General features: G+C 35.7%; 2 protein-coding genes across 2 annotated transcripts in view; both read right to left on the bottom strand.

The window, feature by feature from the left end:
* LOC114292951 (DNA repair protein recA homolog 3, mitochondrial) overlaps positions 1–12,534 on the bottom strand; it is a 37,835-nt gene that overhangs the window by 13,672 nt on the left and 11,629 nt on the right. The window lies entirely within an intron of this gene.
* Positions 3,339–3,963, bottom strand: LOC145806285 (serine/threonine-protein phosphatase 7 long form homolog). Its single transcript, XM_082902799.1, has 2 exons — positions 3,883–3,963; positions 3,339–3,774 (listed from the first exon to the last, which is right to left on the bottom strand). The coding sequence occupies exons 1-2, from the start codon at positions 3,952–3,954 to the stop codon at positions 3,388–3,390; spliced, it is 459 nt and encodes a 152-aa protein (XP_082758925.1). The 5' UTR covers positions 3,955–3,963; the 3' UTR covers positions 3,339–3,387.

The following is a 12,534-nucleotide window of genomic DNA, read 5'->3' as shown; positions in this document are numbered from 1 at the left end:
TTTTTTAAAAAAAATTTCAGGCAGAGAAATTTGACTACTTCAGACGTTTAGTCGGTTGATCAGCTTGGTTCTTATTTTATTATTTTTTTTTATGTTTTTACTTTTTGTTTTGGAATAACAATAAATTATGCAATTCATAAAAGTCGAAGTGACAACTCCTATCAAGTTGATGCATAGTTGTTCAGGTCATAAAAGTTGACGTGACAACTCTGATGCATAGTTGATTACAATAATTTCATACATACAGCTACCATGTGTATATATGGTATAAATATCGCATCATACCATAACAAAAGTTTTACAGCTATTTCGAGCGATATCATCATGAGATATACGGTGGTTGATCTATATTCAGCAATGGGTCGTTATTGGGTTGCAGATGGAGATGAATTTGAATACCCAATGAATCCAAATCTGCGTTACTCACGTGCCACCGTCAATACCATGAGAGCTGAATGGGAATTTCGCAAAACTCGAGCAAACGTTCTCGTTGAGCTATGTCATGAAGTAAATCTTAAATTTCCTCGCCAGTTAGCCATGCGTATGCCAACTGACACTCCACAGTTGTTGCAAAGGGCATTGCATCGTATCCGCGACGAGGTTAATCACATGACCCAACGTTTGCAAAGGTCCGGACTAATGAAGACCGCAAATGAGCGTGCCGAAGATGGGTTAATGGATGATGCACACCAGTACTACGCCTGGAGCATGGATGTTATGTATGAATCTGATATTAAGATATCAGATGATGATGATACTGAATGAAATTGTTTGGATGAACGCCCAAACCATTTCTGTAATGCATGCAATTTTTAATGCTTATCCACGACTTATTTTATCAATGAAGGGAGATATTTCAATTGTTTTCGAATATTTATTGTAATTCTACCTTTACTTTCTCTCCGTTATTGTTATTTTGAAGAACGCTACTTGAACTAGACTTTCATGATTTCATGCATTATTGATGTGGAATATAATAATGATACTTAATGAACAAGGTATGAGTTCATATCGATTGATAGTTGAAATACTTGTGTTTGTTTAGATATTTATTTTGTTTCCTTTTTGTTCATATTGCTCCCCACAACTATCCATTATGCAATGTTCACATTTTTTTCCCAGATTTTTGTTGTATAAAATTTGTACAAACCTGTAGCAACACAAGTGGTCCTCCAATCTCATTTAATCATAAAATCCTATCAATTCTTATCATTTTTTTCTTGTTTTCGTTTTCATTTTTATGGAAATCATCAAAACAAGTAAGAATAAAAAATTGTGAAATTATATTTTTCGAAGAAATAAGTATGACACATGTACATCATCTGTACAAGTTTGATATACAAAAACTATAACAAAAACTATAAATAAAATAAACTATACACTCCACATCACACCCGCTAATGCCCTAACCTGCCCCCAGTCCCACAATCCCGACCGTGGACCTCTCTCCTCGGTCTCCTGCGGTAGACTCTCTGAATATCTGGCTCCTGTGGAGCCTGTGACTGTGACTCCCCCTCTACTGCATGTGCTGCCCCTGATCCTGGCTGTGGCAGAAGATCGGATACTGCTGTGAGCTGTGAAACTCCACCATCTGGTGCAACTGTATCAGGATCTGCAGTTGGAGCTCGACCTCTACCTCTGCCCACACCCCGACCTCTGCCGCGACGTCCGCCGCGACCAAAACCTCGGTCTCTCCCGCGCGCTCTGAAGGGCTCAATATGGCCCTCAGCGTCAACGTGGGAGATGTCAGTGAGAACTGCATCATGTGTACTCATGGTCGTGGTCGAACTGTCTGGTGGTGGTAACTGGGTGGGTAGGGTAACAACGTCATGCATGTATCGGGGCGGTGTCCAATCAGGGTCAGGCACATAAGGTATGCCAGTATGCTGCGTAAGAAGTACGTCGAGGGAATCTGTAGATATGTATGGGGTAGTATGTGGTGGGGTCGAAGGTAGTGTTGAAGGAGCTGATGTGGCAGGCGCTGAAGTGGAAGGCGCTGACGTGGACGGCGCTGTTGTGTCTGGAGCAGCTGCTGAAGTGTGTACACCATAGTGGCCGAAATACAAACGATCTCCCCGATGGGCAAGCTGGAATGCCTGGTACAATAACTCCTGGATCTCTGCAACGGCCTCCAAGGCATGCTGTGCATCATGTCTCAAATGGGCGTCCTCAGCCAAGTGAAACGACCTCCCAGCTCCAGCCACCTGAACAAACATGCAGACGTATTATTAGGCTACAGTTCACTGAAAATAAATCAAGTATGATTTTAATAATTATCTAACACATAATATGATACTCACCAATGCCTCAAGATAAGGGCCAACTCCCTGATATCCAGACTCAGACACGTGGCTCGGATTCCCGACTAGTAAGTGTGTATGTCGCCGATACCACAACATGTAAGGGTCGGAATAGGGGATCACCTCATCGCTGTAGTCAGCTTGTACAATACTGTCCCGGCGGGCATCCCATAACTGTATATATCGCATATAAAACAGACGCCAATCAGTGCCAGCTCGGCCACGCCTATTAGTGACGTGCAACTGCCACTCGGTGTCGAACCGATCCGGCACGGACTGCACCCGACCAAACTGTCGGAGGACACGATGGGGGAGATGCCACTCAACCACGTCAAAACAAATAAGTGGCACTCTCGCCATCCATATCTCCTGACCCAGTCGGCAGTAGTCGGGGAGCGTATCGAGGACCCCAGCATAAGGCTGCCAGATAAACTACAATGACGACAAATAATTTAAATTTTGCTTGTGAACTCAAAACATATACAATGAAGAAGACAACTAAAACGCAATCAAAAAAGTTCATACCTCGCCCTCGATCATCCGGTCCAGCTGGTCTCTATAAACTACCACTACGTGGGTCGAGACGACCTCGTGGCCCATGTCAACCCTCCACCGGCTACCTCGCGGTCCGGTGGGCAACTGCATGTCCCCCTTACCCATAGGAAGCTCACCAAGACCAACCGGTTGCCGCCTAGACGGGGCAATGCGAATCAATCTCTCCCATGCCCAAATCTGCAATAGTTTGAACACAATTACAATACTGATATATGGTTATAAATATGAATTGACATGTAATAAAATTGTTACTAACCTGTAGCAACACAAGTGGTCCTCCAATCTCCCTCGTACCCACCTGAGCTGCTCGACATAGCATCCTATACAACCATGCCAGAGCCGCGCTACCCCAGCTATACTGCCCAATCTCCTCAATGTCTCTCAGCAATGGCAAGTACATCAGCTTGACCAGGTTCTGTGACTTATCAGGGAGAAGTACCCCCCCAATAAGCCACAGAATATATGCTCGGGTATGCTGCTGTACCAACTCATCTGGAGCATGATCTGGAAGATGAGCAAAGTGCTCGGCCAGCTACCTCACCCTCACTCTACCTGGCTGTAAATCTACTGGTGTAGGTGCTACTCCCAATAGCTCAGCACATAGGGCTATCCACTGCCCCGTCGCGAGAAAAGAGTCAACTCCAGTAACTGCTCGGCCATCAATCCGAAGACCATATAAGACGGATATGTCCTGCAACGTGACAGTGGCCTCCCCGATCGAGAAATGAAATGTATGAGTCTCTGTGCGCCACCTCTCAACGAGAGCAGTGATGAGTGCGTGGTCCAGTCGAATGTGCCCGATACGATACACACCATAGAATCCCGCGCGTAATAGATACTGCAAGACTCTATGGTCCAACGGATGCTCCCACAATCCAGAATCTGCCCGACGGCATGTCAACACGGTGCGTGCCTCATCCTGCACAACAGAATTACCAGTTCAAATAATAACATTATCCCGAAATATACAACAAAATGCAATGTATTTTAATTGTAGCCGTAAAGTGCAACAAACGTTATTGCATACCGGACGGTCCCACATACTGTCAGCCCGATGTGCCTGTCTGAACAGTGGAACCTCCTCAGGTACATATGCCATGAAGCCTATACAACTGAAATTATTTATCCATATCAAAAGCTCATTTAATCATAACATAATAACAGAGAAAACTGTAATTATTGATTTTGTACTGAACGATGTAAAATACAATGAAGTAAATGTTATGGGTTCAAGAAAAAGACAAATTTATGTGCCACTTACACGGAAGCAATTCGAAATTAATGATTACATTTATGGCATATTTGACAAAACTGAAATATTTATTTTGTAATGCTAAAAGTTTGAATAAATTATAAATTTTGCAAAATACATATAAAATTTTGTAATTGTGAACAATGACCGCAACATTCCAATTTTTAAAATTTTAATTTATAATAGGTTAATTTTTTTAAAATTTGTAAATTTTTTAAATTATAAAATGTGAACAATGATTGCAGCATTCGATATTTAATTTATTCAAAAATATGAAATTTTGAAATGGTAGAAGAACTACGTGATTAAGTATAGAATATTGTAATACACATTTCGAATCAAGTACTCCGTGAAAAACTAGTACACATTTTCAATAAATTATAAAAGTTTGAATAAATTGTACACATTTTCAATTTTGCATTACACATTTTTGACTCAAGTACACATTTTGTAATACACACTTCAAATGTACGACCTCGTTTACAAATAAAGAATTTAAAAATACATAATTAAATGATTTATTACAAATGAAGAATTTCAAAATGATATATTACAACATGTAAGTATTACATAGTCTTCATCGACCAAGTCGCACCGGACATGTTCGCCTGTCATGACCTGTCTGGTGGCACTCACTGCAACGAGCTGTCAAACACCTGTCTGATATATCCATCTCATTCGGAATACGAGCCATAGATGTACGACCCCATTTTACTTCTCGCAGACGAAGGTCATTAGGCATTAAGGTCCACTGCGGATCATCCCAATAATCTTGATGCGGTATTGGGTTGAATTTAGTTTCCCAAACCCTCATGTATACAGGAAGCCTGTATACTGGATCAACGTACTGGAATGGATTGTCACCGCATTCAGACATTACAGCGAGCATATGAGAACATGGATAGTGTCTTATCTCATATTTTCCACAACTGCACGTGGGTTGATTCATCCGCACAATCTGTCTATTGCGACCTCGTCCACGGCGAAAAGATGTTTGCACCTCAAATACACGGCGGGGCCTATAAGATAATATTGAAACAAACTAATCAAGTTCATGTTTTTAGATGTAATTAACTTAACAACATAATAATAACAATTTTTTCACATTACAAACTAACCTGTCATGTGATATCAACTTGAAAGTATTTTCCCTTGCGATACCCTCCTCCATAGTTCTTTGCATCTCTCTAGGGTATTGGAAGTCATTGCGTACATCTGTTTCAGCTTGGGCTCCCATCTCGTCAAAATATTTGACGAGTCGTCGAAATGTGAATTCAACCATAGCTGAAATAGGTAAGTTCCTTGCACCTTTCAAGACGCTGTTGAAGCACTCTGCATCATTACTGGTCAATACCCCCCAGCGATATCCACCGTCATATGCAAGGGCCCAGTCCTCAAGATTCATCTTGTGGACCCAATCGATGGCTTCTTGGTTAATAGCCTGTATCTGATCTAAGTAACCATTACACTTTCGTTGTTGATCAGCACTCCTTGCTTTCCACAGAAGTTGTTTGAGCTCCTTATTTCTAAAATGTGTATTAAAGTTACTGCAAACATGTTGAAAGCAGTGCCGATGATATCCAACAAATTGGAGCGAGGGATTCAGCCAATGCCGCCTCACAGCAGCTAAAATACTCTCAGCTCGATCAGATATCAAAGTCACTCCCTGCCGGTCCATGACAATATGTTCCTTGATATTTTGAATAAAGAACAACCAAGACTCCAAACTCTCCCTGTCGACAACAGTGAATGCAAGCGGTAATATTTTGCCATTGGCAGTGACAATCGTTGCTACAAGTAACACAGCAGTGTATTTACCGTATAAGAATGTACCATCTATAGTTATAACAGGCCTACAATATCTAAAGCCATCGATGACGAGTTTGAAAGACCAGAAAACAAAGTGGAAGACAAGTATAATGGTTGCATACTCGGTATATCTATGCTTCCATGTCACGATGGTGCCAGGATTAGATGTCTATAATGCATGCATGAATTTAGGCAATTGCCTGTATGATTCATCCCAATCACCGAATACCATTTTAATTGCCTTTGCCTTTGCATGCCACACCTTCTTGTATGATATACTATAGTTCATGGTCTTTTTTATATCTTCGATGACATTCTTAATTGGCATATCAGGTTCATTCTGCATACGACAATCAAATATGAGTTGGATTATCTAGATGTGAACACTATAAACAAACAAATATGTATGTATATGTAAACATTTATTTTTTATACTAACCGCAACTTGTCCCAAAATATGAGAAACAATGTAACTGGAGCTAATATTAGTGTGGTTCCTGTTCATTCGTGGGTATAAACAATGGTGAGGACCCCTATACTGCTTTATTTCAAAAAGACCATGTTTCCTACTAAGAGATGCACGCAACCACCAACTGCAGTCGTGCTTGCAAGCAGACACCCAAAGGTCTCGCTTGGAGGTTACGACCTTATACTCTCGATTATTTGTTGCATGGTACAATTTCACAGCATATAGAAGTTGCTTCTTATCAACAAAAACCATTCCTCTGTCCAACTCTGGATTTTCAGCACTCCAGATCCGGTTACGGGGAACGACATCACGGGTACTAATGTCAAAATCACCACCCATGTGAATGTTGTCATAGAAAGGGATTTCAACTCTAGGTGGAATGGGGGCATTTTCAGGTTCAACGGGAGCCTGGGCATCATATTCTTCATCATCATCATCATCTGATCCACCTAATACATTTTCTTCCTCACACATTTCATTGTCATCATCGTTTAGGGCGACATCAGGACCGTACATGTCACTGTCAGCAAACTGCACCTCGTTCACTGTTTCAGCCATATTACCAGTAACTTCAACCGGAGTGGTATGATGGCTGCATGTCGGCACATCTTGTGTGTTACTGTCAAATTCATAACCATATCCACCACGTGAACTTGATTCTACACCATGGCCCTGAAATGACTGTTGTGTGTAGCCCAATGGATAACATTGATTTGATTCATACATAGGAGACTGAAACGCTGTTGTGTCAATCCCATGCGTCAGCAATGTAGTGAACGGACGAGAATCCATATGTGTCATGTTCGGGATATTGGGTACAATCTCTTTATCAATGTAGACTTCCAAACAATTTGGTGCTTGAAAACTTGCACCGATACTTAATACGGTGTTCAACGCCTCATCGTCATTGATCGGTAATATCTTGTATTTGCTGTGTGCTTGCCACTGGCGATAAGGATATCTACATTTGAAGGACAATCGGACACTTTCCCCGTAACTTGTCACCTTTGACATAAACATCTCCTCCAAATTGCTAAGCGTGGTGCCAATTTGCACCGCATATATCCCTTTCGGCTCAGCATCATATGCTACGCCTTCATCAGGATCCCGAATTATGTTTCCCCCCAGTAGAAAATAATTGGAACAGTCTCCATATACTTGCTTCAATTAAGACAAAAAATACTAAAATAGCAACAATATACTTATATCTCCTTGTACTTGTAAAAGAATTATATGAAATTATACTCATTCAATTACAATTACTTGTGACGCAAAAACTTTATTTAAGTAATCATCAATTATAATCCAACATTCATTATTGATTTTTTAATTAAGATATGAGTTAAAATAATGATAATGGTTTAGATTTTTTAGCTTTTTAAGAAATACATCTTACAACTTATGAAAAAATTAACATCATCCTCTTATGCTACGCTTTTTACATTACTTATTATGATTAATATCATGCTCTTGTGCACATTAAATGTAATTCAGCTAAATTTTAGGTCAAAAAACAGCTTTATTGATTTTGGATTAATTTTGTATAAATTAGAAAGTAACAACATTTGTAATCATTAAATAAATATAATTTTATTTGTGTGATGAACATCTTAATTTTATAAGGACTTGTTATTTTACTTCTGAAGTTGTAATTTAAAATTTATCAAAAATGTCTGTGTTACATGGATTCTTGAAAACAAATCAAGTAACCATATCAGACACTTGACACCTAGATAAGTGTATCATATGTGTGGTCGATACTTCTCATCAGGTATGCACATATCCACGATTTTAGCCAAAAAAAATTTTGTTCTGAACTCGCTGTTATAAACCACGATTTAAGCCAAAAAAAAATTTCTTCTGAACTTGGTGTTATAAACCACGATTTTATCCAAAAAAAAAAAGGACTTGTATACTTAAAACATATATATTAAAATGTGATCAGAACATCACTTATGTTGTTAGTAGCTCAAGTGGCAGTGCAATGGTGATGCCCAGGCAGAGGCGTGGGTTCAAACCACGCCAACTCCTTCTCAATTTTCAAACAACTACCTCGGCATCACTATTGCACTACCACTTCAGCTACCAACAACATAAGTGATGCTTTGTTCACATTTTAATATATATGTTTTGAGTACACAAGTCTTTTTTTTTTTTTTGGATAAAGTCATGGTTTATAACAGCGAGTTCAGAAGAAAAATATTTTTGGCTAAAATCGTGGTTTATAACAGCAAGTTCAGAACAAAATTTTTTTGGACTAAAATCGTGGTTTATAACAGCGAGTTCAGAAGAAAATTTTTTTTGGCTAAAATCGTGGTTCAGAACAGCGAGTTCATAATAAATTTTTTTTAATTAAAAGCGTGTTTTGTAACCGCGATTTCTTAATCAAAATCGCGTTTTGTAACCACGATTTTAAGATTTTCCAAATTCCACGCGGGACAGGCCCAGAAATGTTGAAATCGTGGTTATGAACCGCGAGTTAGCTTATTTTGGGAATTCTTTCAAAACTAAGCTTAGTTTGAGAATTGAATTAGTATTTTGACTTATTTTGGGAAATGACCCTAGGTTGTGACCTTATATAAATTATAAAGTGTTGGTAAACTTGATTTATACATAAAGAAATTTGATTTATACATATTCGTGACCACGCTTGTAAGTAAAATATGTAAAAACGTGTTTTCAAAACACATTTTGAACAAAAATTCAAAACCAGCACTCCCTCTTATTTGTCACAGACACTAACACTCACTCTCTTTATATAAATTTTATTTTATAAAATTCAGAACAATTAATTTTTTTTTAATTTAATTTATCTTTTTAAATAATTTATTTTTCAAATTATTTTTATTTTTTTTCCAATGAATTTTTTTTTTTCAAATAAACCTCAGGGGTGTCAGTGTAATTTACCTAAAAAAAAATTTACATTTTAAGAATTAAAGTAAAAAAATAATCATTTTATATAGTTGATTATTATTTGCTATTATCAATTATTATTATATATATATATATAATAATAAAATATTGGTATGAATTTTACAAAATAAAATTTATATCTATACTATTATAAAGTGAACACCTCTTATGGTGTCCTGACGCTTTACTCTCCTCATGTCATGTGGCAGTGTTTTTATTTTTTTAAAAAAAGTTAAACAAAGAGATGGGCAAGGCTTGAACCCATGACCATGGGTTTAAGTATGAGGACTCATACCACTTAAGCTAAGTACACATTATAATATTAATTTCATTTTTATTTTCTTTTATTCCTATTTATTTAAATTGCACACGCATCGCGTGTGCCCTCACCGCTAGTATATTAAAAAGCCTATATGTTTGATGTGAGTGTGAGTGTTGTGGGTGTGTGTGTCAGAGAGAGGGATAGAGAGAGTGTTTGTGAGTGTCTGTGACAAACAAGAATAAGTGATGATTTTGAATTCTTTGTTGAATTTTTACATTTTGCTTAGAAGTGATTATTATCCATGGGTCAACAGTAAAACCGTGGTTTGCAACCACGTTTTCTGAAGATAGAAAGAATTACTTAACCACAGCATGGTTATGTATAAATCAAATTTTCTTAATCAGATTTACTTTAAAAAAATAATAACTTAAAAATTTTTGTATAAATAAAATTTCCTTAAAAGCGTGATTTGTAACCTAGACAGATATATCAATAATTTTGAATATGAAGATATTACGAAGATTCTTCTTTTATTTTTCTGTTCATATAATTTTATACTATAATTTGTATGAAGTATTGTATTTATTCAGTGCGATTGGACAAAACTGGACAAGTCATACAAAAATCTTAAATCATAGTGTAACTTTTTCTATGAAATTATTATTTTTTTCATTGAGTTCAAATAACTCGACTGATTTTGTATGACTTGTACTTAATTTTAATTTCAAACATTGTTCACGTCATTTTTTATAACTGGTGGTCAAATTAGTGAGATTTGTGGACAATTAAAGAGAAGTTACTTTTATTGACATTATTCCTTCTGCCAATAGGGACCTTAATGACAAAGTTATTTGATAGGTTATTTCCTATGACATTATTCCCTAACTTAGGGAAATAACCTCATCCGAAATAACGTAAGAAATAACTTAGGGAAATAACATAACAAAAAAATTATCGACCTAAAGCGAGTCAAACTTGAGTTTCATTAATATTAAAGAGCTCTCATTATGTGTTAGAAATTAGGTATGCTCCTTTCAGATCTCAAGTTGAACTCTCAGTATGTTTCATTAATTGAGATTTGTCGGATCTACGTGGAATGGACGTTTGGTGTAGATTGTAAAATTAGTTGATAAATACGTAAACTGATTCAGACATCCGACTATCAAAAAAAGTTATAACTTAATTGAATAAACATAATGCAGGCGCATAGAGAATAAGTCAATTGGATAATTCAAGTGGGTAAAAATTATCGAGAATGACTCATTTTATAAATCAAATATTTTAATTTTTTCAAACATAATTCCTAAACAAATTTGTTTTTTTTTTTTTTTATATCAAATGTTTTCATAATAGCATTTTCCATGACGACTTGGAAGGCCTCTTTTGGCAAAGAGGTAAAAAGTAATGTTTTGACTTCTAATTTTTTGTGGATCAAATTATTCGACCTCTAATGTTTATATCAATTTTTTGTAGATCACTTCTAAAAAGTCATTTATTTATATCAAATTTATAAAAGGGAATGTCATGAATTTTAAGGAGGAAAAACTCGAAAATGAAATTCAACCGTAAATGGGGCAAGAAATTCAAGTAAACTATACTTTTTATATTTAACCACGATTACATTTGAATTTAGTGCATAAATTTAGTCAAACCAACTTTTCTTATCGTAGGGGCATGTGGCATCAATGGCATATTTTAAAGTTTTCTTTTATTTTTTATTTTCGGGTCAACATTCTAAGTAGTTAGATTTTTAATTTGTTAATAAAATTTTAGTGTACTACTTAAAGGGTCACCCATAGAAAATATTAAGCAGGCCTACACCGACATAAAATTCAATTATCTGAATTTTCTATTTTGTAATATCCCTATCTCCAAAATATATATATATATATATATATTTGTTCCTGGCCAAAATGATGAGAAAACTTCCATAGCAATTTCTTATCACAAATTTTGTTCTTTACTTTTCAATTTCTTATTCTTACTTAAAAAATTGAAAGTTAGAACAAAATTATTTTTGTTACTTTATTAATTTTAAGTTATTACTACTCCACATCACCTAATTAATAATAATTTTTACAGCCAAATTAACGTTTCTCTTTCTTATGTAATTATTATTATTATAGATAATTATCTATTCATTACGTAAAAATTATTTGTTCCTAAAAAAAATTATATAACATTATTTAAAAATTTTAACTTATCATAAATTTCTTAACCCCTAATTTCTGAAACCATAACCCTCATTTCTGATTTCACAATTTAAAACCGTTAATTGAAAAATAATTTCACATTCATCAATTCAAAACCCTAATTCAAAACCAAAACCCCCATTTCTGATTTCACATTCAATAGAAAACCATAACCCTCATTTTCTTATTTCAAATATAATATTTAAATTTTGCTAAACAGATGCAACATTCAACAGATTTCACATTCAACAGATGTCACATTGAACAGAAATCTGATTTCACATTCAATACAAATCTGATTTCACATTCAACAGATTTCACAATTATAAACAGATTTAAGATAAATATAAACCATTCAACATTCACATTCAACAGATTTCTAAACAGATTTCACAAATATAAACCCTAACCCTAACCCTAACCCTAATTTAAAATTTAAGATTTCACATTGAACAGATTATCTATAATTAAAATTCAACAAATTATCTATAATTAAACACATTCAACAAATTCAACAACAAATTATCTATAGCAAAAGATTTCACATTCAACAGATTATCTATAATTAAAATTCAACAAATTATCTATAATTAAACAAATTCAACAAATTAACTATAATTAAAATTCAACACATTCAACATTCACATTCAACAAATTATCTATACTTAAAATTTCACAAATATAAACCGTAACCCTAATTTATTATTTCTGATTTCACAACATTTTATTCACGAATATAAACCCTAACCCTAACCCCGCATTCATGAACCCTAACCCTAATT

The sequence above is a fragment of the Camellia sinensis genome, chromosome 13 (genome assembly GCF_055761805.1).
Source record: "Camellia sinensis isolate YWXY chromosome 13, ASM5576180v1, whole genome shotgun sequence".
Lineage (NCBI taxonomy): Eukaryota > Viridiplantae > Streptophyta > Magnoliopsida > Ericales > Theaceae > Camellia > Camellia sinensis.
This window is presented reverse-complemented; position numbering and strand designations above follow the sequence as displayed.